Source organism: Lacerta agilis, chromosome 15, assembly GCF_009819535.1.
Source record: "Lacerta agilis isolate rLacAgi1 chromosome 15, rLacAgi1.pri, whole genome shotgun sequence".
Taxonomy (NCBI): Eukaryota; Metazoa; Chordata; class Lepidosauria; order Squamata; family Lacertidae; genus Lacerta; species Lacerta agilis.
In genome coordinates this window covers 10300553-10324639 of record NC_046326.1, presented here as the reverse complement: position 1 = coordinate 10324639, position 24087 = coordinate 10300553, and the positions used below count along the sequence as shown (strand labels likewise).

Here is a 24087-nt window from a genome sequence, read left to right as displayed (position 1 = left end):
AAAACAATGAAGTGTTGTGTTTCCTCGCAACTCACCTGAGAATTGAATTCTATTCAGTTCAGAAACATAGGGAAAGTGCCTGAAGGACTACTCTCATAGGGGCAGTGCCCAAGCTGCAAAGCCAGTCATGAATGAAATCTTGTTATTCAGCAACAACTGGGATATCAGAAGCTGCAGAGAAATAGCAAAGGATCTAGGTAGATCTTAATTTGTCTTCATGGGAGGGGGGAGGACAGGACGCTCCCTGCTTGGGATGTGGTGTGAAAAAAGTCTCCAGAACGTCTCATCAAGTGGTAAACTCTACAGATGCTCTTTCCAATGAGAGCTGTGGACAGCATCATCAGGAAAAATCCAGGATTCATAGAATTAACATGATGACAAAAGTGCAGTACTGCTAAGATTGAGATGCTGGTTCTGAGCTTTTGAAAAATAACCAGCCTGCCATTTTTAGTATTCATTTCTGTAGGTTTCCAGCTTACTAAACAGTAAGAAATACTTGTTCGGGCTGCCTGGTTGAAAAAATGGCAATCATACTATGCCACTGTGGTGATCAGTTTAAAGGCAAGGGAGTGCCTAGAACAGCTTCCCCCAATCTGCTGTCCTCCAGATATTTTGGAGTGACAAACACGTGCCTATCATCTTAAAACCAATTAAATTAACAGGGACGATTAAAAGATGTTTTATCACTGACGCACTGGGTGGAAATCTGATATGTGGACACGTACCCAGAGACTATTGTACCTGGTAGACTGGAAATTTGATTTCTTCCACTTCCTCTTCTGAAGGAAAAATACCAGTCCAAAGGTGGAGCATCGGGCTGCTCTAAGTGCGAGGAGCAAAGAGAGGAAGAAGGCAGGGACTGTGTGGGCCAAGCAGCTTTTCTGAGGGTGTGAGAATAGAGAAACTTGACAACTAAGTGACTTCATGCTATGCTTCCTACTCCAGCCGCTCCAAAAGCAGACAATGTGCTCCTTGGCACAAAGCAGGGCTGTGGGGCTATTTTGCCTGTTGCACCCCTTTAGCTGGTGGAGAATCCAGACCCAAGAGAGCAGAGAGGCTGTGCAAAAACCATCCAAACAGATGTTCTTTTCCGTATGGGAAAATGCAGTGTAAAACAAAGAAATATTCTCCTGCTGAAGCCCAACATCTGTTTGAAGCTGTCTGGCCCTGGGTCAGACTTTAATTATTCTGACAGGTCGCTTCATGCCCTTAATTTTCCATGAAATCTGATTCAAGAGGCTGCTTGTCTGCAGGCAGCTCTTGGGGTTCTCAGAGTGAGGTTGCACATGACCCAGGTGCTCCTTGCCAAACAGCCAATGTTTTCTTGAGACAAGACTTTTTTTTTTCTTTTCTTTATAAAAATCAACTTGTGCTTCTCAGGAAAAAAAGGTCATTGTTGAACTGTTAACAACACGGGACCCTCAAATCCTGTTTTCTGTGGAAAAATTAAAATGATGGAGACACACACACACAGTTTCAGTAGCGCTTGCTGGATGATCTTCTTGCCAAGTTTTTGATTCCTTCTTAAAGCTGCATCCCGAGACACTGCAGAAAATTCAAATAATTTGTTCCTTTGCCTCTGGACCTGGCTTGTTTCTTCTTCTTTTACTGAAGATCAAGTTACTGATATACAAAGTTATTCTGCTTCCTTCTCTCTCTCTCTCTCTCTCTCTCTCTCTCTCTCTCTCTCTCTCTCTCTCTCTCCCTCTCTCTCAGCTCTTCTATCAGGTACTTTTCTGAGGCAATAAATCACAAGCCCTGACATGCACATGTGCTCTCTGCTTTTTCCCCCTGGTGTAACTGAACTGGCAATGAGCACTCTTCTTTTTCAACCTCAAAATCCTTGCTTGGGTAAGTCTCATCTTGCTCTAGGAGCATGAAGAGCTTTCAGGAGTGGCTTTCTTTTGGCACAGAATGAGTTTCAGAGTCTCGCAGCCATAAGCTTGCAAACCAAAATTCTTGGCAGAAGCCACAGAGATGCAATTTGGAAAAATATCCTTATAAAAGAAGTAGCTATAGTATCGTATTTGCCCATTTGCAGCCCTTCCAAAGTGCCAGGCTAATGAAGTATTTTGTTAAAAGTGGTAAGGCCAGTTCACCCGACATGGCCAAGAATGCAATCCTGCAAAATCTTGTAACATTAAAGGAGGGGAACCATACCTGCAAACATGGGAGGGACTCATGCCATGGCCAATCAGGTCTCATGTGTGTGTCCAGCATGTGCCTTCTATCTAGGTAACAGGTATCTACTGGGACATGCACAGCAGACAAGTAGGAAACTGACTGTTGTGAAAAGTGAGGCTCATTTTCAGAGGGTTAAAACTGCAAGAGGACTGCAAATCTCCCACCCACAATAGGCAAACTTGAGCAAAATGACCACAAGGTTACTCCCCTCCCCGCAAAACCTGTACTCACTTTTAGCCAGGAATGCCTGCAGAAGAGGTGATACTTTACTACTGGATGTCACAATTGTAGATTTTCACCTTGCTACAGCCTTCAAAAACATTGCACATTTTCTAAATGTAATGCACTTTCTAGTACAATTTTCTAGTACAGTGGTACCTCAGGTTAAGAACTTAATTCATTCTGGAGGTCCGTTCTTAACCTGAAACTGTTCTTAACCTGAGGTACCAGTTTAGCTAATGGGGCTTCCTGCTGCCGCCGCCACGCGATTTCTGTTCTCATCCTGAAGCAAAGTTCTTAACCCGAGGTACTATTTCTGGGTTAGCGGAGTCTGTAACCTGAAGCATCTGTAACCAGAGGTACCACTGTACAATGTCAGCAGATTCCCCATGCATAATAAGCACACACATTTTGCTACATACAAATACAGCAAGGAGCTATGTGTTACCTGATGGTCCAAGGGTGGACCATTACTGGAGACAGACTGAGGGTAGCAAAATGCAGCAAGTACCGAGTATGAAGAGTGGGTAAGCTGTTAACACTGAAGAGCTGGCAAGCAGTCTTGAACGTTCCGATAGCAGTTTGGTTTCATGCTTAGATTAATGGAGCCAGAACAGAGTCTATGAGGTAGATTTCCACTGGGCAAACGCTCTCCGTAGAAGCAGTATCATCTGGCCAACTGCACTGGTGATGCCCAGGTATAAATGAATAGCTGGTTAATATAGCTTTGCCTTCTGATGGCAGAACAAGGCACTGGAGTCTGCTTATCAGACTCCCTATTTCAAGACCCTAGGTGTCATACACTAAGACCAATTACAATTTTCCCAGGTACAATAACTCTGCAAAAAAACACATGTGCAGTCACCCATGCTGCAATCTACATACATTTTCCACATGTTGCTTCTAAACGGAAGTGCTTTCTGCACAAGGAAGTCACAGCATATGAAATACTCCTGCTTTGCAATTCTTCATGGTCCAGCCTGCAATTAAAATGCTGTGCAGACTGAATCCAAATCTCAAGTTTCATTTCTCAAGCATTCTAGCCTTCTTTTAGCCCTCCAGTTAAGCAGCTGCGGACCAGATGAGTATTGGGATGGAAGGCCACTGGGAACCTCACAGAAAGCACTTCTTGACATTGCTGAAAGGAGAAAGAGATACACTGAACTAACCCAACCTAGCATTTAAAGCAAACAAACTATTATATGCTAGCCAATCAATTATATTCATCTTTGGTACCAAGCTACATGACTTTTTAATTTAAAGAATTCAAGTAATAATTTTTGTCCAGTTGTGATAGACTACAGCACTGTAGTTGCAAGACTACATTGTTAAGATCAGAGATAAGCCTCTGCCGACTTCCATGCATTGAACTTTGAATGGTAATTAATGGATAGGTGCTTGTCAAAAGGGCCTGCAGAAACTGGGCCAGTTGCAATTACCCACATGTTCTGTAGTCAACTGAGATAAATTTTAGGCTCTGGGGTGTGCATATCTCATTTTACTCTGATGCACTTACATGCAATATATTACTCACTTCATCGTACTTTTAGGGTTGGAGAAGAGTGGGAATTCAAATTGAAGTCATTTTTCTTTCTTTAAAGAGAACACTGTTTTACATTACATAAATTGAGTAACCATATTTAGTGATTAATAAAATAGAAGAGTAGTCACAATCTAGAATAAAGAATACTAAAACACATCTACCAATACCCAATGAAACAGGGTATGTGTGCATGAGGGAAATCCTCTTTTTTGAGCTTAATACTCAAGTCTGTATGATGAAAGATGTGTCTAAAGAATGTTAAGGGGTAACTAATCTGTGTGGCATAATGCAAGTTAAAGCAAAACAGGGTGAAATGAGAAATCCCCTAATGTGGCACATATTATTTAAGACTTAGCTATAGTTCATATATGGTAAATTATTATGGTTTTGCAGTAGGAGGCTGCTTTGCCAGGTAGACAGTTACTGGAGCCTCATTATCTTTCAAATGCTTGGTGACTGCTCAGGCTCATTATCTTCCTATTTACATAAATAAAATGTAAACTAATGCAAATACCTATTAGTGCTGTTCATACTGGTTCAAACCTGGCTGTAGCTTTTTGTGTTTTTTATGGCTCATTAGTGCTTCTAAAAAAAAAAAAAACCTGCAGGAATACCAGGAGGCAAAATCTATTCAGTGACCCTTGAGAAGGGTAAGCCTAACCTTTCCAAAACATGCCTGGGTACTGCACCTATTCTCTACTAATTTTTTCTCCTTTCATGTAGCCTTTGAAAAAGAGGTTTACAGTGGTGCCCAAAGCAAGCAGGGAGAAGGATGTAACGTAGTTGTGGTTCTTGAGAATGAGGGGGAAGGGGTTCATCACTTCTGGAAAGGGATATTACAAATACCCATTATCTCTCAACGACACGACTAATGCAGATGCTGGAGAGAAAACAGTTGTGAAATATTAGAAGAGGAAGAGCAAGTAAGAAGGAAAAATGCCAGTGGCCCACATGATAAAAGTAATCAAGGCTACACCTAGAATGCAAATGGAGTACAAGATGGAAACTCTTCCAAGTTCATGTCACTCTCTCATTGAACACTCGCACACAGCAAATTAAGATGCAGATTTATTTTCCTTCGTTAAAATAACAGGCGATTCCCCAAAGCCTTTTCCCCTACTTCCTGCTACACAAAATAATTCTGTAAGGAAACAGGGTGGATTGTCCTGCCATTTTCATGGATCACTCCAGAAAAATATAGGGGCCTCCCCAAGGCTGGGCAGATCTCAACATGACAGCGAGGCACTGTATTTATCTGGTATTGTGTCTTCTAGTAAATGTTGGAAGTCTTTTATAAAAATGATGGCACTGCAGGATGGCTGGAGTAAGTAGGTAAAATCAACACTTCGCCTGGCCAAGGGAACGGGGAACAGTAAAAGCAATATAACAAAACATGCAAACACCGTTGAGAGATGATCCATCTGTACAAGTCCATGTGCCCAGGGGGCTCTGACAGGAACATAAGGCTTGGCTTTCTTTCTTTTTCTCATCCTGTTCAGGGTTTCATTTTTAAAAAATTGTGGGTTTTTTTGTTTTTGTTTTTTATAAAAATAAAAAAATGGTCTTTAGACAGACTACTGAAAACAACTCTGAGAGTAGAGCACTTTCTTCCTCAAGAGTCACCTTATGGAAGAGTTCAGAAAGGGTCAAATATTGACCAATAATGGCTTGTCTGCTTTGTAATCTCAATTGCGGCTTCAGCAGGAGGCGGGATGGAAATTCTTCCTCATTCAGCCGGTTTGGTTACCAACGAGAGCGGCTGCGCCTGCAACATAGCCAAGGCAGCTTGAGGAGATGGAATGGCTGCAAAGGAAGGAGGCGATGTCAGGAGGGCTGTGTGGGGCATGGAGGCAAATGGAAGGGGCCTCGAGAGGAGTGACGATTGGCTTGTCAGGCTAGAGGAGGAAGAGGAGGAGGCGGCCTTGCTTGACAGGAAAGAAGCAGAGTGCAGAGACAGCTGGGCTCTGGCTTCAGGCTTGGTAGTCAGGGAGAGAGGCTGAGCCTGTTCAGAATGGGTGGCAGCAGGAGCTGCAGGTGATGCCAAGGCTGTGGAGGGAGTGGCTGGAGAATCCAACATGCTGCCATGAGAGGATGCAGGGCTGTCACAGGATTTGTCAGCTGGCAGGTATGGCACACAAGGCTTCTTGCTCTTTGACACCACAGAATCTGTTAGTGACAAAAAAAGAAAGTTATTTAATTTAATTTATTTAATTTCTATCCTACACGCCCAGCATGGTGTAGTGGTTAAGAGCAGTGGACTCGTAATCTGGTGAACCGGGTTCGCATCTCCGCTCCTCCACATGCAGCTGCTGGGTGACTTTGGGCTAGTCACGCTTCTCTGAAGTCTCTCAGCCCCACTCACCTCACAGAGTGTTTGTTGTGGAGGAGGAAGGGAAAGGAGAATGTTAGCCGCCTTGAGACTCCTTCGGGTAGTGATAAAGCGGGATATCAAATCCAAAAGTTCAAATGCAGCTTTTTTTTTATTAAGTGCATATCTTGTTCATTATTCAAAGTGGGAGGAGGGGACTTGCTCAGTGGCTAACTCTTTTCTCCTCTCCACCTGCCTCCTCCATCTGCTTCTCTAATAATCCTAGTTGGCATCTTGCTATCCCTGTGTGTAGAAGGAAACTATATAATGCTTGTTCTTAAGTGTTTGTCCTAGAATGGGAGTAATTTACACTTCATTTTCTATTTTAGAAGGATTGGAGAGGGGACTGACAAGCAGCAGCAAATATTAGGAATTCCAGACTCTCAGTTTCCCTTCACAGTGAGGGAAAAATTAGAAATGTCATGCCCATAATGGACTGGGGCCAGACTACAGAAGGGCAAGGCATTGGTACTTACTCCCTGTTTCCTGGATTTGTTGCTGAGGTTGTTTTTCTCTTTTTCTCTTCTTTTTCTTACCCTGAAAGGGATAAATTTACAAAAAGTTGTGAAAGGAAAGGAAAGGAAGTCAAGAATATGATTACTACCAATATGAGTTGTAAACTTGAATGCAAAAAAAAAAAACAACTGTGGAGTATAGGTAAAGGAAGATAGCAGAGAGAAATACTAGGCCATTAAGAAGGTTTACATACTATCATAACTGTCAGGGAACTGTCCCCGGCTCAGCGCAGGGTGGTGGAAGGGCTCTCGAGATGCTACAGAGAGCCCTGGCCCCACCTGACCAGCAGCACCTCCTCCTCCAGCGGAGGAAGTAGCAATGTCTCCAGTGGGGAGGGGCAGGCAGCTCAGGGGCTTGAGAGCAGAAGCTGGGGGGATGTTGGAGAGACCCTGAACCCCCCCTCGCTCAGCGGGCGAGGAGGAAGACACGCCATTTCTGTCGCCCCAAGTGTGCAGGGGGTGAAACGCAAGGAGGGGAGGTGGAGATTTCGGATACTGGAACTCTTATGTTGGAGTCACAGCCAGAAGTGGCCACTCCCGGACTCTGCAAGTGACTGATACAGACATGAACTTGTAGCTCTGCACTGTAAATAGTATGCACAATAAACCTACTAAAAGACTGGTTGGAGTCTAGCCTGGTTACTCGCGAGCAACTACCCCATGGACCTTACAGCAACTATGTTTATTTTGGTTATAATTATGCTTGGAAATCCAGCTGTTTTTTGCTTAAATTGGAAGACGACTGCTATGACAAAGAACCGCCATCCAACCGGCAGCATGCATCTTGAAGAAACTGTCTCTTCACAAGGACAATTTCTTCAAGATGCATGCTGTCAGCTGGATGGCGGTTCTTGGTCATAACAGTCTTCAATGTGGAGTTCCAAGAAAGCATTAAACAAATGCTTAGAAAGCAGTTGGCTTAATCCCTCTACAAAAACCCTTGGAAACGTATGTGGAAGTGTTCAGCAAACACTTAGAAGTCAGGTAGTGGCTACCAGCAAGGCTTTTTTCCAGCTGGAAATCACTGGAACTCAGTTCCGGCACCTCTCGGGTGGGCACCCGAGGACAAGGGAGTCGTTCATGGTGAATTCCGCCACCTCTTTTTCTAGAAAAATAGCACTGGCTACCAGGGTTAGCTTCCCCCTCTGCTACTATTCCATCCCATAATTGGCCACCTAATCCCATACTTCCATTTCCTTATTTTAACATCGTCATCATTCCTCTGCTTTCTCCTTGTTCCACTTCTCTCTCCATTTTTAAAAAATCTCTCCAATAACAACAGCAGCAGCAGCAACAGTGACAAAATCCATGAAATGCAGCTTAATTTGTATGATCACAAAGGGGTAGACAGATTTCCTGGAGCCAATTATTTATTTTTTGTAACAGAATACATACATCCCTGATTATAAACTTACATAGTTATCTCGTGCAGACCAAGTTGGGTAGAGCTGAGAATGAAGTTGTCGCTCCTTCCGGGCTAGCTCATAGTACTTGGCTTGCTCCTCGCGGGACAGCGAATGCCACTAAAGTATGAGGTTAGCAGAAAAGATACTGTAGAAAGTCATCTAATGAAATTTGGGGTGCCACCTCCCCTCTCTAAAAACATGACTGAAAACTTTCCTTTCCTTTCTACATAGCTACACAGTTTGAAACAATATGCTATGTTTGGCTCAAGGCCTACATATGTGCAACCATCTTTAACTAGAAGCTTGTAGGCAAAATACACACACACACACACACACACACACACACACACACATGAAAGCCATCCCCCGCCCTGCTTTTTTGTTCCCTTTTCCATCAGGATCATCAGATCACAACAGTGCAGCAACAACTGGTAGAATGACTGCTCTGTGCAACTCTTAAAGGTACAGGAGCCCTTCAGAAGCTGTATGCCTCCCTGGAAACAGTCCCAGCCTTCTTAGTTTGTCCACATATTTCCTGCTGACAATGCAAAACCTCCTTGTGCCTCTAGGGCCTCTGGGAAATATTGCTTCAGTCATATATTCTCTTTGATCTCTCTTTTCTTCGATGTGGTCTCTGTAACAAGTCCCTACTTTTCAGAATACTGCCTGCATTGTTAGTATGTAGCTAACATTTTCCACAGCACCCCTATCCCTCCACCCATAGCCTACAGGACCTCTAGACTTTCCATACTGTGAAGTTTCTCCAGGGCTTCCATTTACCCCAGTTCCAAGCATCCTCTGCCATTTTCCTCAGGTACCCCCCCCACACCCAGTTTTCCTTTTGGTTCTCTCTTTGGTCCACTGCCTCCTCCACACCCTTCCTTCAGTCATCTTGTGGTGGATTCCCTGCCCCTGGGGACTCTGTCCTGGCCTGTTCCACAAAACCTCTAAGGCTTATTTGCGAAGTCTTCATCTTGGCCAAACTGACAAAAATCTGCCTTTCCCCACAAGAAGCTGGACTTTGAACATTCTAAGGTTGGTTCCTTGAACAGTTCCTGGACATCCTAAGCCAATACAGGAGCTCAGCAAATCAGTACGTGAGAATCCATTGCCACAAGAACAATAGAATATGGATGAAACTACAAGCCAACTCTACGCATGCAGCCCAGTAGCCTAGATGTCGAGTGAAGAAGCCAATAATTTGTTTTGTACCCTTCTTCCTAGAATCTGGTTGATAGCTGCACTCTCTTTCAGTGTACACTCTGCCACCACCTTGGCCCGCATCTCCTTCATGTACAACATGAATGCATTCAATGGTTTTTTTATATGGGGTTTCTTCTCCTCCTCCTTCTTCACAATAACAGGTGTTTTTCTGCAATAGTAATATCTTTCATTACTGTCCCATAGTCCCAGTCATAACCCACAGGCTCTCTCCTACCAACCATGTACAGGCAACAAAGAATAAGATGTTCAGAGTGAAGATTGCTCTTTCTAACAGGCAAAGTACCTCTACTAAAAACCAAGTCAGATGGTTAGACCACATGCATATTGTAACACTCTTTCAATTTATTCCATGTCTGTGAGTTAAGAGAACACATTAGCAATGGAAATGGCATCCTTGCGGCAAGTCGCCTGTCCCCCCAAGTGTAACATTTAGGAGCTCTAGCTGTGTGAAGTGTAGCAGTCGTGTTGAGAATTCTTGCTCTCGGGTGCAAAAGAAAAATACATGCTGCATAATAGCTGTAATCATATGTAAGAGCTAATAAGTGTTACAGCTGCAGTTGGGCAGAGAGGTTGTGCATGTGGGCAGAACTTGTCGCAAGGATGCAGTTCTTTTGCAATACCTCCATGGGAAGAGTAACTTGTGCTCCAGTTCATGCACTCTGCTTCTTGCAACATATGTAGACCAAAACCCTGCTGGTGCTATCCTGTGATATAAACTAACTGAACCAGCAGCCTGGATGAACAAAAATCTCTTCACCTGCTGCCAAAAATAACAGAGAGAAGGCAAGCCTCTAGGGAGGCTATTCCATGACTGGGGTGCAATCACCAAAAGGCCCTCTCTTTACAAGTCACCCACTTTGCTTGATTAGGGCCTCCAAAGACAATATGTGTTCTGGAATGTGAATGCCTCTGCCATGTGTCAGTTGCTTCAAGCATCTTGTATAGACTGATCTTTTTTGCCCAGGCTTTCCCTGACCCGTACAATTTGACCCTGAATTATTATAGTTCATTTTTTTGTTTTGTTTTTTAGAAAAACCTGCAGTGTAGCATAAAACAGTGTTTTTCAACCTTTTTTGGGCAAAGGCACACTTGTTTCATGAAAAAAATCACGAGGCACACCACCATTAGAAAATGTTAAAAAAATTTAACTCTGTGCCTATATTGACTATATATAAAGTAATTTTTCCCACGGCACACTAGGCAACATCTCGCGGCACACTAGTGTGCCGCGGAACAGTGGTTGAAAAACACTGGCATAAAAAACCACAGTTATAGCAGCTTTCCACAGCTAGACTAAGTTGTAGTGACCTTATGAGAAGGGGTGGAAATTCAAAAAAATAAGGTACATTGAGAAATAATAATTACACTACAGTGATAGTGGCCCCTTTCCCATTATATCTCCTGACAAAATAAAATATCCAGGCAGCACCTGGCTAGTCTATTACTTACGAGCTTCCTTCAGGACTCAAGCTGGGTTGTGTAGGCTCTTGTTTTACAATGGGTGACACAATGGTGGGATGTGGGATTCCTGAGGGATGAAGTCCATGACCAGGAGGAGGAACCATATGAGGAGAAAACCTGCTAGACATCAAACTGGAGCACAATTACAAGTGAGATGCTGAAAGCAAATACCTCTAAGCTTAACCATTTCAGACGCTAAACATAATCATCGTACTCCTATTTCCTCATGCCCTGCTTTCCAAAAATACTGTGTGTCCTAAACATTTCCTATCTCTCTTTTTCAAGGTACCTTGTCAAGCTTCTAGAGAACAGTGAAGCAGATGACCCAAGGATTATGCAGAAGGTCAACGACAGAGATAGGAGCCAATACTATAAACAATCAACTTATTACTGCCCCTACTGAATCTAACTTTCATTAGAGCTAACGCTTGAACTACAAGGGGGGGGGGAATGAATATCCACCTGTACATTCTATCTTTTTGCCTTTATTCTGAAGCAACTCCATACATTTCTCAGACTGAGTATATTTGAATGCTAATTGATTTCTGTTCTGTTTATCTCTGTTCATTGTTAGAAATATGTGTTCATTTTCCTTTACAAGCCTCACTCACTGTTAGTCAAGACATCTATCTGTAAATGCATGCAGTACTCAGAATGCCACAAGTACAAAATTGCCATTGAGTATAAACACAGAATCATGGGCTGAAAAGTGTTCCAGTTTCTCCATCCCCTGTGGTTTTATTTCCCATTCAGTATGCAGTCCTTTTGCTGACATGACAACTCCATGCAATTTAACAGTAGCATCTACTGCAGAAAATGGATGATTTACACACACATGGAACAGTAACCATTTTGGTAGGTGGGAGCTCACATGTCTGAATGCTCCTCCATGGGGGGGGGGAACCCTTCACAGATAAAACTAGATGCAAGGCAAGAGACATTTGGCTTAGTCCTCTGACACACTGTTTTTCTATGTGCTGAACTCTTTTTCATGAGAAAGCATGTCCCCATGTAAGCTCTTCCCTGCCATCTAAAGTGGTATGTGCCATACATAAGTTCACCACCTCAGTGAGAATTAGGCCTCTTTCTCCTGCTTGAACCCACCTGGACATTGAGGCATTCATAGCCAAGGCAGGGTATGGATGTCTGAACCCACCTGGAGGAATGGAATACACTGGCTGTCCTTGCCTAAAACAAACAAGAAAAACAAAATCATGAGCAGGTCCTTCAATGCAATTGCCAGCCACAGATCCAAATACATTTATAATCCAAAATTACATTTTTTTTATCACTGTCGTATGAATTTACGTATCAATCTAGAAAATGTTTGTGTGTTAAACTAAGTTAGGCCTGTCAAGATTCTACTCAGCCATGGAACCACTGAATATACATGGGATCTACTATCAGGCAACAGTTTTTCTTACTGAGAATCACAGCTTTTAATGTTTTTAAAAATATAATTTTTGCAAATGGTGTGGCAGTTGTTTTGACTTGGAAAATATAGTATTAATAGCCAGGGAAGGCTTTTATATACATTAACTGTTTGTTTATATATTGTAAGTTGCTTAGAGTTACTTGGGTAAAAGAGTCACTAATAAATTTAATAAAATAATACTCAATGTAGTTAGTGTTGCTGATCCTATTCATCATCAGACTCCAGACCACACATCTTGCCCCTTGATCAAATACTTATTTCACTTATTATAATGCACATCAATCTCTGACTTTTGTCTTCTGGGTTTCTGGGGGTTTTCCTGTTGTTATTCTGTCTCTCACAGCTACAATAAACCTACCATTAAAATTATGGACTGGTCATTTCTTCGTCAGAGGGCAAACGGGCATATTTAGCAGGGGATCAAATAATTTCCCCCCTCACTGTACATTTACACATATATAGACTTATGTAATTTATTCCAAACACACTTGCTAAAACAACTATCACCTCTAGCCAAGGACTCCTTGAATATATGAGAAGCCCAATACACACACAGAGCTTCCACAGATACATACTCTATTCACTTCAGTGGAGGGGGTCGTTCCCTACATGCAAAGGAATACAGTACATGCATAGAATACTCATGGAACTCTGAATAAGGGCACTGTCTTTTAACACTTTATGGTGTCTCGTCTCCCCTCCATTGATCAACACGCTCAATTACAGTTACATCAAAATATTGGATTTTCCACTGATTTAAAGTGAACATTTACAGGTAGGTAGCCATGTTGGTCTGCCATAGTCAAAACAAAATAAAAAATAAAAAAATTCCTTCCAGTAGCACCTTAGAAACCAACTAAGTTTGTTCTTGATATGAGCTTTCGTATGCATGCTAGTGGAAGGAATTTTTTTATTTTTTATTTTGTTTTAAAGTGAACATGTCTCATATGCTTTCTTGGGGGCATTTAAATATAGTTTCTCACTGTGAATGAGGAAATATCCATATTAAATTGTTTATTCTGTCCTTTTTCTTAAAGCCATGCCTCTTTCTCCCTTTCTAGTTACTCCATTCCATTTCATTCCACCTTCTCCCTGGCCCCCAAGCTTTCAGGTTGTTTCCCTTTTAGTCAGTTAGTATCCCATGGCCAATGAGTCCTTCCCTTGATTATTTTTTTCTCACTGAAGATTTTTCTTAATATTCCTGCAAACCTCAAGAGTAACCCTGAGTCTGCCAATACCTCCCTCTTCTGCATGGGTAGTACCATTTTTGTTACATGTAGATGAACACAGGAAAGCTTGGATCGAAAATAGAAGAAATGATGCAACAGACTCAAAACTTACCATTACTATTATTATTATTATTATTATTATTATTATTATTATTATTATTATTAAAAAACACCACTTAATTGTCACCGATAACATTTTTATAACATTTTATTCTTTCCATATAGAAAATTACATTTGTTACTCAACAATTATATTCTAATTCAACAAAACTAGTGACTTCCTCCTCACCCAACATCAACTTCCGACATTTTTATTGACAGGAAAATACAGTGGTACCTCAGGTTACATACACTTCAGGTTACATACTCCGCTAACCCAGAAATAACACTTCAGGTTAAGAACTTTGCTTCAGGATCAGAACAGAAGTTGTGCTCTGGCGGCACAGCGGCAGCGGGAGGCCCCATTAGCTAAAGTGGTGCTTCAGGTTAAGAACAGTTTCAGGTTAAGAACGGACCTCCGGAACAAATTAAGTACGTAACCAGAGGTGCCACTGTAATGACTTTCTTGACAGATAAGTAATTTGAAAATTAACACCTGTAGAAGGCAATAGAAAGACCACTAGCCATGTGAAAATATAGCAAAGTAGTCTTTGTCTCTAAATGCTCTTGATGATTAGAAATCATTTTTTCCCATGAATAAGGGACTGGGCTGGCCCAGTCTGTGCTGTTCCAAAGCTCTAGGGAATTTTGGAACCTTCAAATCTTCAATTACTCAATTGGGTGAAGAAAGCATAGGATACAAACGTGATAAGTGAATAAATAAAATCTAGCTCATCATATTAATCTATAAGGTTTAATACTTTATGCATGCAACTCATCCTAACAAAGCAAAAACCACAGAGGTCCCTTGAGCAGATGAAGAGCTAAGAACCAGAGGTTGTGGTTTTATGGAACTGCAACAGAAACATACTTCAGATTCTTGCTGATCATTTAAATGGGGGGGGGGATTCCACAAGACCAGAGAGGAACAGTTCCTACTGGGCAGGGGAACAAGAAATGTATAGATTTAAATTGGTGGTTCTTACTGTGGTACGAGCCACCCCAAGGGATGAGGAATTTGCCCAATGGCACCAGGAGACAATGGGTAATACGGAGACAGCTCTGAAGGGTGAGGTGGTCGTGGAATTCCTGGTGATGGAAAAAAACCAATGGATGTTAACACAGTTGTGATGCCCCCAGTCCAACTTTCAGTTTCTAACTGGAATCCTACCTTACCTGAATTTAGAAAAATATAAACATGTTTTCCCCCAGGAATTTCACACGGTACCGTTCAGTAAACTTGCATGCTTCTTTTGACTTTGTTCTGCTTCGATTCTCATAACTATTTAACAATTATCTGGCAATTAACCACATGCTGGGTGTGGTTTTTCTGAGCCGGGGTGTTTCCACACGTTCTTAAAACTCACCTGTCTTAGGGTCAATTTCAGGGGAGAGATGGGAAGGTGGTGAACCTGGAGAGAAGTGGTCATTACTGTAGGTGATGAGTGGCGTCAGCGGGTGCATATGATGTGGATGTTGCACTACAGGAACTTTGTTTGACTACAAGAGAAAAGCAGGACTTTAATGCACCATTTATTTGCGTTTTAAAATCTTCTGTTACCTTAGAGAGAGAACGTCAGCCCAGAAGAGAAATAAATAACTTTTATTCATACCAGACTTCCTGTAATAATATCCAAGAACTTTTCTCAGGTAGAATGTCCATTATCAGCCTTGGCAGGGATGTGTGCACTATTAAAATGGGCTATATAATTTCAAAGTATTTTGTCTTGTATTAAATATAAAGGAAGTGTTTAAGTTTTCAAAATGGTTTTATTCAGCTAAAATCAGTAATCTAATTCTTTTCTAAAGGACAAAATTACCCAGTTTGGAGAGATCCTTTTGGGCCTCTTGCAATCCACTGAGGTTTTCACAATCCTGAATCTTGCCACCAACTCCAGATTATCTATGAACAAGTTAAATACTACCAGTCCCCACATATATCCTTGGAGAACTCCACTGCTTACTTCCCTCCATTGTGAGAGCTGTCCATTTACTCCTGTCCTCTGCTTCCTGTTTAGCCAATTACAAATCCATTATCCCATGACTGCTAAATTTATTCAGGAGCTTTGGCAAGGAACACAGTTAAAAAACATTTTGGAAGTCAAAGTATATAACGTCTACCAGATCTCGGATCAGCCCTATTTATTTGCTTCATACTCTCAAAGAATTCCAAGTTTGATGAGCCAGATTTTGTAGAAGTCATGCTGATTCTTCCACAGTAACATTTGTCCTGTGTGCTTAATAATTCTAGTTTTAATGTTTTCCAACAATGTACTTCAAGCAGACATTATGCTCACTAGTCTGTAATATCCTGGCTTCCCCCAACTCCCTTTTAAAAATTGTTATGTTGGCTAACCTCCTCTGGCAATTCTTTCACTCCTTTGTCATCTAGTGGTTCAACTGCATACATTCTTTTTCCACTTGTCTTATTACTTTGTCATAGTTTGTGTTCCTATTTATTCTCCTTGCTTGGACAAGACTTCCACTTTTTAAAGGTGCAAGCCTTCTTGGCTTTCAGTGTCTCCTTTACTTTGCTCATGAACCTCACTGGCATCCTCTTGGATTTGTCCATACCTTTCCTAATTTGTACCAGGCCTACTCTGGAGATTATCCCCTCATTCTCCTGCACAATCCAGGAGTAGAACTCAAAATGAGACCTTAAAATCACTTCATGAGAAAATCATGAAACCAGACACAAAAAATTGGAAAGAACTTTAAACAGGTTCCTTAAAACTGGAGATGAACTGAAGTATAATTTTTTAAAAAATGTTCCACCTACAAAAGTAAATGAGGATCATAACCTGCAATGCTCATTCTTTTTAAATCAATCTGCTCCTGGAAAAATTTGGGTCATTTGACAAAAACTGTATAGAATATGATGGAAGAACTTTTGCTTTCCAGTTACTAGCACACTGTAAAACTGGTTGAACTGCACACAATTTACCAGTCTTGAAACAACGCTGTCTACAAGTCCATTTCTGAGCACAGTTCAATACTGGTTCTTAAAGTCCAAAGTAGCTCAGGACTTTAAAAGACACCTTCTACTGCATGCCTAGGTTTTGAGATGGTTTTTGCAGCCCTGCACCAAATTCATCTGTCTTTGGAGGCAAGGCAGGTGGTGACCAAAGTTAGGACCTTTTCAGTTGTAGTATCTTGATTTGGAAGCTTCTGTCCAGGAAGACAGTTCTGGTACAATGCCCTTACAATGCTGAGTTAGGCCCTTTTATTTGCAAATGTTTTGAAATCTTTAGTTTTACTTTTCTTTTATGAAGTGGGTTTACTTTGTTTTGTTTTAATGATTTCAATCGTTTTACTGACATTATTTGATTATCATTTTAATTTTTAAAAGCTGTTTCTAAAGCTCTTTGAGTGAAGAGAGGGTAATGAAATCAAGTAATTGTAATAAAATAAAATAAAATAAAATAAAATAAAATAAAATAAAATAAAATGAGTATCCCTCAATAACTATTCTCTTGAAGTGCTCAGAAATGAGATCCATGCCACAAGACATGCACAACTCCAGAACTGTGCCCCTCAAGGTGACTGCCATTACTGTAACAACTACTGTGAAATCTTCCTGTGATGGGGGTTTCTCCATATTATTACAAATTTCCTAATGGCTATTTTATTATTACAACTTTACTAATGATAAAGGGTGCAAATGGTTTTAGGGGAGGGGTAGTACCTCTGGTAGGGGGCACACTGTGCTCCTTCTGCATTAGTTTGTCCACCTTTGGTCCCCACGCTGCACTCAGCTCTCACCTGTGGCTCCTAGAAGCTGTCAGCCTGCAACAGTGGCCACACCTGGGAAACAGCTTTGACTGGCCTGCTCAGGGGCATCTTTCCCGTTGGGCTGAGTGGCGCTCTAAGCCATGGCGCCCGCCCAGCAGGGGCGCATCAAGGAGGCACGCGGAGCCACACGCACGCACGCCTCGCTCCTTTCCCGGCAGCGGTGCCTGAAGTGAGGTGGCGGCGGCAGAGGAGCTGCAGCTGCCTCCGTTGAGGGGCAGCGTCCCCACTGGGTGAGGAGGAAGTGAAAAATGAGGGGCAGATGGGGCTCGTCAACCTGGGAAGATAGCCCATCTAGTAGAAGGAAGATCTCTGTTGCCTTGCAGCTATTACTCATTCATGAAAAAGCCTTTGGGAATAAACCCTGAGGAAAAATCTGTACCTGCTACCTTGTGGGACATCTTCAGGAGAAGAAAAGGCTAAGGAGTAAACCCTATACAAATCTGGAGTGAAGCCCTAAGACAGCTGGATGGCACCTTGTATGCCTCCTTCCAGCAATTCCTGCAGCCAGGCTGGTGCCAAACATATTGCTCTGCTTTCCTTTGGACCACATCAGCAAGGCTGAAAGTGGGATGTTGTCATCTGGGCAGCCCAGGACCTCCATACATCCTGCCCAGGCTTGCCCCCCAGAGAGGTCACTTTGGTGCTGCTAACACAGTGGTTTGACTTCACACCCAGAGGCACACTCCATTGTCTCAAGACAGTCAGATGCCAACAACAACAAGTGCAAGTATGCTGCATGAATTTGTGCAACTTCACTTTCAATACAATGTAGTCAATACTTATGCTTTCTCAAGAAGGTTGCATAAGGTAACAAGATGATTTTCAAGGAGACAAACAATCCCTATATGACAGTAGTGGTAAAGCCAATGAAAATAGTTTGTCCACACATATATGCCATGCCATATGGCATTTATCTATATGCTTCCAACTTTCCTATCACCAAGCAAACATGGATTCATGATACTGGGTCAACAATTTACCAATTTTAAAGATGGTAAAGTGCCTAGTTGAGCGTGCCTAGTTCAAAAGACAATCTGTTAACTGCATAGCACAGAGGTTTTCAACCTTTCTGAGTCCACGGCTCCCTTGATCAACTACATTTTTCTGCAGCACCCCTGTGGGGCTCAGGAGCCCTGTTATGTCACCGCTTGCTTGCAGAGCTGTCAGCCTCTCACCCTTTTTTGAACACCCTCCCTTTGGGAGTGTTTCATCAGCCTCCTCTCCCCACTCCTTGGGAGTCCTCTGGGCAGCCACAGCTACCACCCCTGGTCTCTGAGATGCCCCCCCCCCATTCCAAAGACAGGTGCCTCCTCACACTGCTCCACAGGGGTCTGGGACTTTACCATTACCAACAGCAAGGGCAGGCTGGCTGGGCTCCCTCACTCATCTGCTTGCTTACTCCAAAGGCCACCTCAGCTCCTGGCAACCAGCACCCTTTGGCCAACACCAGAGGCACCATTCACCTTGGGAGCTTGTAGCCAGGGCTGCTGCAACAAACAGCTATGCAAGCCTTTGGAAAGCAGAGATGCAAGAGGGCAAAAGAGGAGGGAGGGAAGGAAAGAGGGACAGAGGCCAGTGTTGCCCGCAGCACCCCTGACTTTCATTCAAGGCACCCTAAGGTGCCACGGCACACTGGTTGAAAACCACTGGCATAGCAGAAACCTCAAAACCAATGCAAGGTAGAAAACCCTCAAGGGAGTGAGCCAATAAAGCAAACCTACAGCAAAAACCTCAAAGCCCTTTCAGACCAAATCACTCAAGAAAGCAAGCCACCTTATCCACAAACTGCCAGTGATATGTCATTATATGATCAAGGAATAAACCTCCTGAAAACATTTCTGTTTACATACACATTGAAGTTTCATACTTACATGTTCTCCCCCTTCATACAAACACTCCTCTTCTTCCACTCCCACTCTGAACTCTCTTTTTGAAACCCACTCAGCCAACATGGTTCCACATTTCTCAAGCTTTACCTATCTTGGCTATCGTATATCACCCAATGTAAAAGGTAAAACTTTACATTAAGATTTAATTCATGGCAGGATTAGACCTATTACAAGTGGTGATTTTAGGTGTGGGAAGTGTTCCGGCTGTGCACAATCTCAGTAACTAAAACAATCCACAATCCTAAATATGGAAAGGTCTTTACACTTAGAAATTTCACCAGTGCCAATCCATTAATGTAAAATATGAGATTCTGTGCCCTTGCTCCTTAGTATATGTGGAACAAATGAGCAGGGCACTAGGATTACAGATCAGTGTGAATATAAAAGTAGAATTAGAACCAAGAATATTAGAGACCCCATTAACAGAATGTATGAAGTTCATAGCTACCGAACAGATCCACATATGTACTCATAAAGAGGAAGGTCAGCTTTTTGTCAGCAAAAAGCATGTTTAGATTTCCATGTTACAAATAATAAATTTAAATTGTATGAATGAAAAATTTGATCTAATCATCTTATTTATAAGGAAATTATTGATATTGCATTAAATTCTTGTACTTTCTTGTCATCCGTCTGCTATGGTTGTCTTGCTCATAATAACTGCCACTACTTGATACTAAAAAGGGATTGTAAGGTGAACTGAGTAAGCCTGTCTTCATTGCCAGTGCTTTGGATGCCCATTACAAGTGCAGAAGCCATTTGATGGTTTGAACACTTGAGCCCACCACACACTATTTCCTATGGCTTTTTAAATTGTATGGGGGGCATTGTTTTTGTTTGTTACTATAGTATGCAATTTTTGTGTTTTTATATTGTAAACTGCCTTGTGATCCTTGGATGAAGGGCAGTATACAAAATTAATTAATTAATTAATTAACTGTCGGTTCTGTCTGCTACAGTGGTGGTAGACATGTGTGCATAAATACAACATTGTGAAGTAAATAGGGAGTTGAAGGTGTGAAAATGGTTCAATCCCACTTTCCCAGAAAAAGGGGAAAGGGAAACAGCCAATAAAAAATCAACCAAGCAAGTACGGTAGTTGTATGCTTCCCCAGCTATATTTATTGTATCAGGAGGGGAATAGCACATAGGCACTGGTTGCAATACATGTTTGAATTGCATTTATGCAGAAGATGATAAAGTAAGTCTTTCAAGACATAACTACAATTCAGGCCAATGAATGTGGACTTGGAGAATTTTGAAATAAACTGCTTCACTAGCGAAGCTTATGGGTTGCCTGAATGGAAAGTATGCCTCTTTTCACTCTTCAGGAATGGTGTTGTTGTTGTTGTTGTTGTTGTTGTTGTTGTTGTTGTTTTGGTTGGATCAAGCCATCAAATTTTCAAACCCCTCTTTTTAAAGGTAGAATTTTAAAGTTTTGTACCCATCCTTTCTCCATAGTAAGACATCAATAATACTAATTTTCTCAAAAAGTTTTGCTTAATTTTTTATATTGATTTTAGATTAATTGGCAATGGACTACAGCTGGGAACACCTCTCTCAACATAAAAGCATGGGCTGCATTTGTCAACAGGTTTGCAACTGTAGTGGATACAAGCAAGCAGATAATGTCTGTGAGGATTGGTGCAAGAGGGCTGCGGGAGAACTAAAAGGTACTTTATATCACTTATATTGAGAATAGAGGGGTGGCTTTTATCCTTCATTCAAACAAAAAGCTTCCAGTGATGTTTTTGTCTCATGAATTCCCGAAGCCTAAGTCAAGGTATCATGGCTTGGGAATGAAGTGCCTCACTTTTCACTCTTTTTGAATACTTGTGCTAACTTTAAAAGTAGCACATGAAGTTACGGTAACTATTGCTGAGAAATGGTCATCAGTTATTTTCACATGGGAAACTCAGGTTCTGTCTATTCTACCTTGCTCTGTGGCAAGTGGGGGGGAGAAAGAGAATGAAATGATTATCACAAAAGAGGAACCTGAATGCTTAGCAACTTATTATAAGTTTTCAAGGACTTTTACTAAGCATTGGTACCTTGTACTATACAGGCTCTTGAAAAAAACAGCTAAAGACTGCAAAAGAATCCTGAATATTCACCCAAATGTCTAGTTCAACAACAACTTTTCTGTTTCTTCTAATTTCTTGAATTATTATTTGGAGGCAAAACTTAACAATTTAGTTTAAAATAGTTCTTCTATAGACGGACAGTCCTTCTCTTTTATCCCTAAAGAATCAGGATTTGGGTGCTCTCTCAACAAAAGTAGATGCTGAAGAAGAATGTTTTCAGTTTTTCTGTTGTATCTGTATCTTTGTGCAAGCTCCTAATACTGTCAAGATCCAACAACGATAGTGATTCTAATCTGACAAACCTTCTGATTTTCAACAGTCTTCTTTTTTCACTCCTTTAGGCAGAAACTCCTCAAACTTTTTTAGTTTACATAAGAGTATCCCTATAGATACTGTCTGACCAGGAAGGGTTAACGCAAAACCAAGCAACAAACACTTACTAAGTGTGCAGGAGAGGGCGACCTTGCATCCTTTAGTGTAGCTCCAGCTGGTACATCTAGAAGTGGCCACTTCACCTGCAGATACTGAAAGATGTTGAGATAAAGAAGATAAAGTCACAAAAAATCAAACTGACAACAGATTTCACAATAATTTCATGGCCCAAGAAACCAAACAAATGCAACTTTCAGCATCATTCAGATACAAAAAGGCTGGAAGCGCAAGATTATGTTTTTCATATCAAAAACCTCCTCACTAGTTATGACGCACTTTTAGTCCATTTCACAGGTCACAAAGATGGCATCATAGTGACGGGAAAACGTTTTTGTTTTCCTTCCAGATCACCTTGGTAGCATATGGAAGCTCAGATCATATGGTTTCTTCTTCCAACACAAGCTACTGACACTGGATTGGAAAGAAAAACTATGACTGGCCCAACCCCATATATTAAGAACGTCTAAAATGTTGCAGATACACTATGTAAAATATGTAATCCACATGCAATGACATTAAGGCAATTTCACAATTAAAATGCTGCTGATTTTTTTTTTTACTTTCTTGCTCATCTGTGATTTATTGATCAGCTATGCTAACACACACATACAAATACACACAAAGAGATTTGCAAGATAAGGATGGAAGAAGGGGGGAGCATATAACCAAACTTATTCCCAGCAATATTGGTGTAGATGAGCTACTGACACTAACTTGAGAATAATACCGTCCCATTTAACTCAGTGGTTCTTCTGAGTACAGGCATAGTGTCTTGTGAATGTGCAAAGGTAACACAATGATCCAGCAAATTCTTGTGCATGTTGGAGCTTCCACAGAATTTAAGATTAGGGAACTCCATATCTCAAAGACAATAAATGTGATTTTCCAGAAGGTATTTAGTTGATTATTTTTTAACACCAACTATGTAAAACAATCTGCCAGTTTTGTTTGTTTGTTTTTAAAAAAACTGACATTTAATACAGCATGGCACTAAATTTAATTTAGACCAGTTTCAATGCTGTGCTAACATGGAATTTTTATTTTATTTTCCTGACACTTTGCTAGCAAGAATTCTAATGCAATTTAAATTAATTTGCACTGTTGGATCTCTCACACAATCAGTTCCTATAAGAGATAATGTATCTTAGAATTACTAGGTATTTTGTGTTTTTAGCAGAGGAAGAAAATTATTCCATGCCCTATAGCTGAACGCAGTATGTCCTGTGAAATGCTGGAGATTTGGGAATGTGGACTGGATGAGTTGCAGCTGTGCTCTGGAATTTCCCTAGCACACAAATCTTCATGATGTAAAACAGCTGGAAGGAAATCCCAGCATGCTCTATTTAGAGGCAGAACAACCAATAATTTAAATGGAAGATTAACCCTTCAACTTAAAACAAACCTTCACATTTCCTCCAACATATATTTCCACTATCTATTGCAAGTAGAATGTGATGAATAAGTGCTGATCTGTTACAACAGGCCATTAGAACAGATTCAATCCTAAAAAGGCCACTATCTTCTGAAAAGATTAAGTTTGGCAATCACAGAACAATACAAAAGAAGCAAAAGCTGTTTTGCTTCATCAGATGAGCTGCATTTTTCCTGCACCTAGCCCAGGCATAGGCAAACTCGGCCCTCCAGATGTTTTGGGACTACAACTCCCATCATCCCTAGCTAACAGGCCAGTGGTCAGGGATGATGGGAATTGAAGTTCCAAAACATCTGGAGGGTCAAGTTTGCCTATGCCTGACCTAGCCCATTCAAAGTGTGAGGCCACACTCACACTACACATTTAAATTGCTATATCATTTTAAGCAGTCAGGGCTTTCCCCAAATACACATAGAAGCTGTAGATTGTTAAGGGCAATATTCTCCTCACAGGGATAAAATTCCCAGAGTATCCTGTGAAAAGACTGTTAAACCACTCTGAAATTCTAGCTCTATGGGGAATAGGGGTTTTATGATGTGAACTGCCCTGAGAACTTCATCTTCATCTTCATCATCATCATATCTTGGCTTATAGTGTTCCTGTACAACAAATTGTGCTTGTAATATACGCTGACTTTTGTAGTGCCAGAGACGGTATGCCTTTCAGTATCAGTTGCTGGGAATCACAAGTGGAGAGAATGCTGATGTGTTTGTTTCCTGCTTGCAGGTTTCCCATAGGAATCTGGCCACAATGAGAGCAGGGGGCAGGACTAAAT

At 41.4% G+C, this 24087-nt stretch overlaps 1 protein-coding gene across 1 annotated transcript in view; it reads right to left on the bottom strand.

The window, feature by feature from the left end:
* Positions 1-5001: 5001 nt before the first annotated feature.
* Positions 5002-24087, bottom strand: part of TCF7L1 (transcription factor 7 like 1) — a 67932-nt gene continuing 48846 nt past the window's right edge. Inside the window, exons 4-12 of the mRNA XM_033172402.1 lie at positions 21889-21972; positions 15051-15183; positions 14670-14772; positions 12025-12108; positions 10909-11052; positions 9448-9607; positions 8245-8352; positions 6791-6851; positions 5002-6112 (exon numbers count right to left, since the gene is read on the bottom strand). Coding sequence (XP_033028293.1) covers positions 5673-6112; positions 6791-6851; positions 8245-8352; positions 9448-9607; positions 10909-11052; positions 12025-12108; positions 14670-14772; positions 15051-15183; positions 21889-21972 — 1317 coding nt within the window. The 3' untranslated portion in view covers positions 5002-5672. The remainder of the gene's footprint in view (positions 6113-6790; positions 6852-8244; positions 8353-9447; positions 9608-10908; positions 11053-12024; positions 12109-14669; positions 14773-15050; positions 15184-21888; positions 21973-24087) is intronic.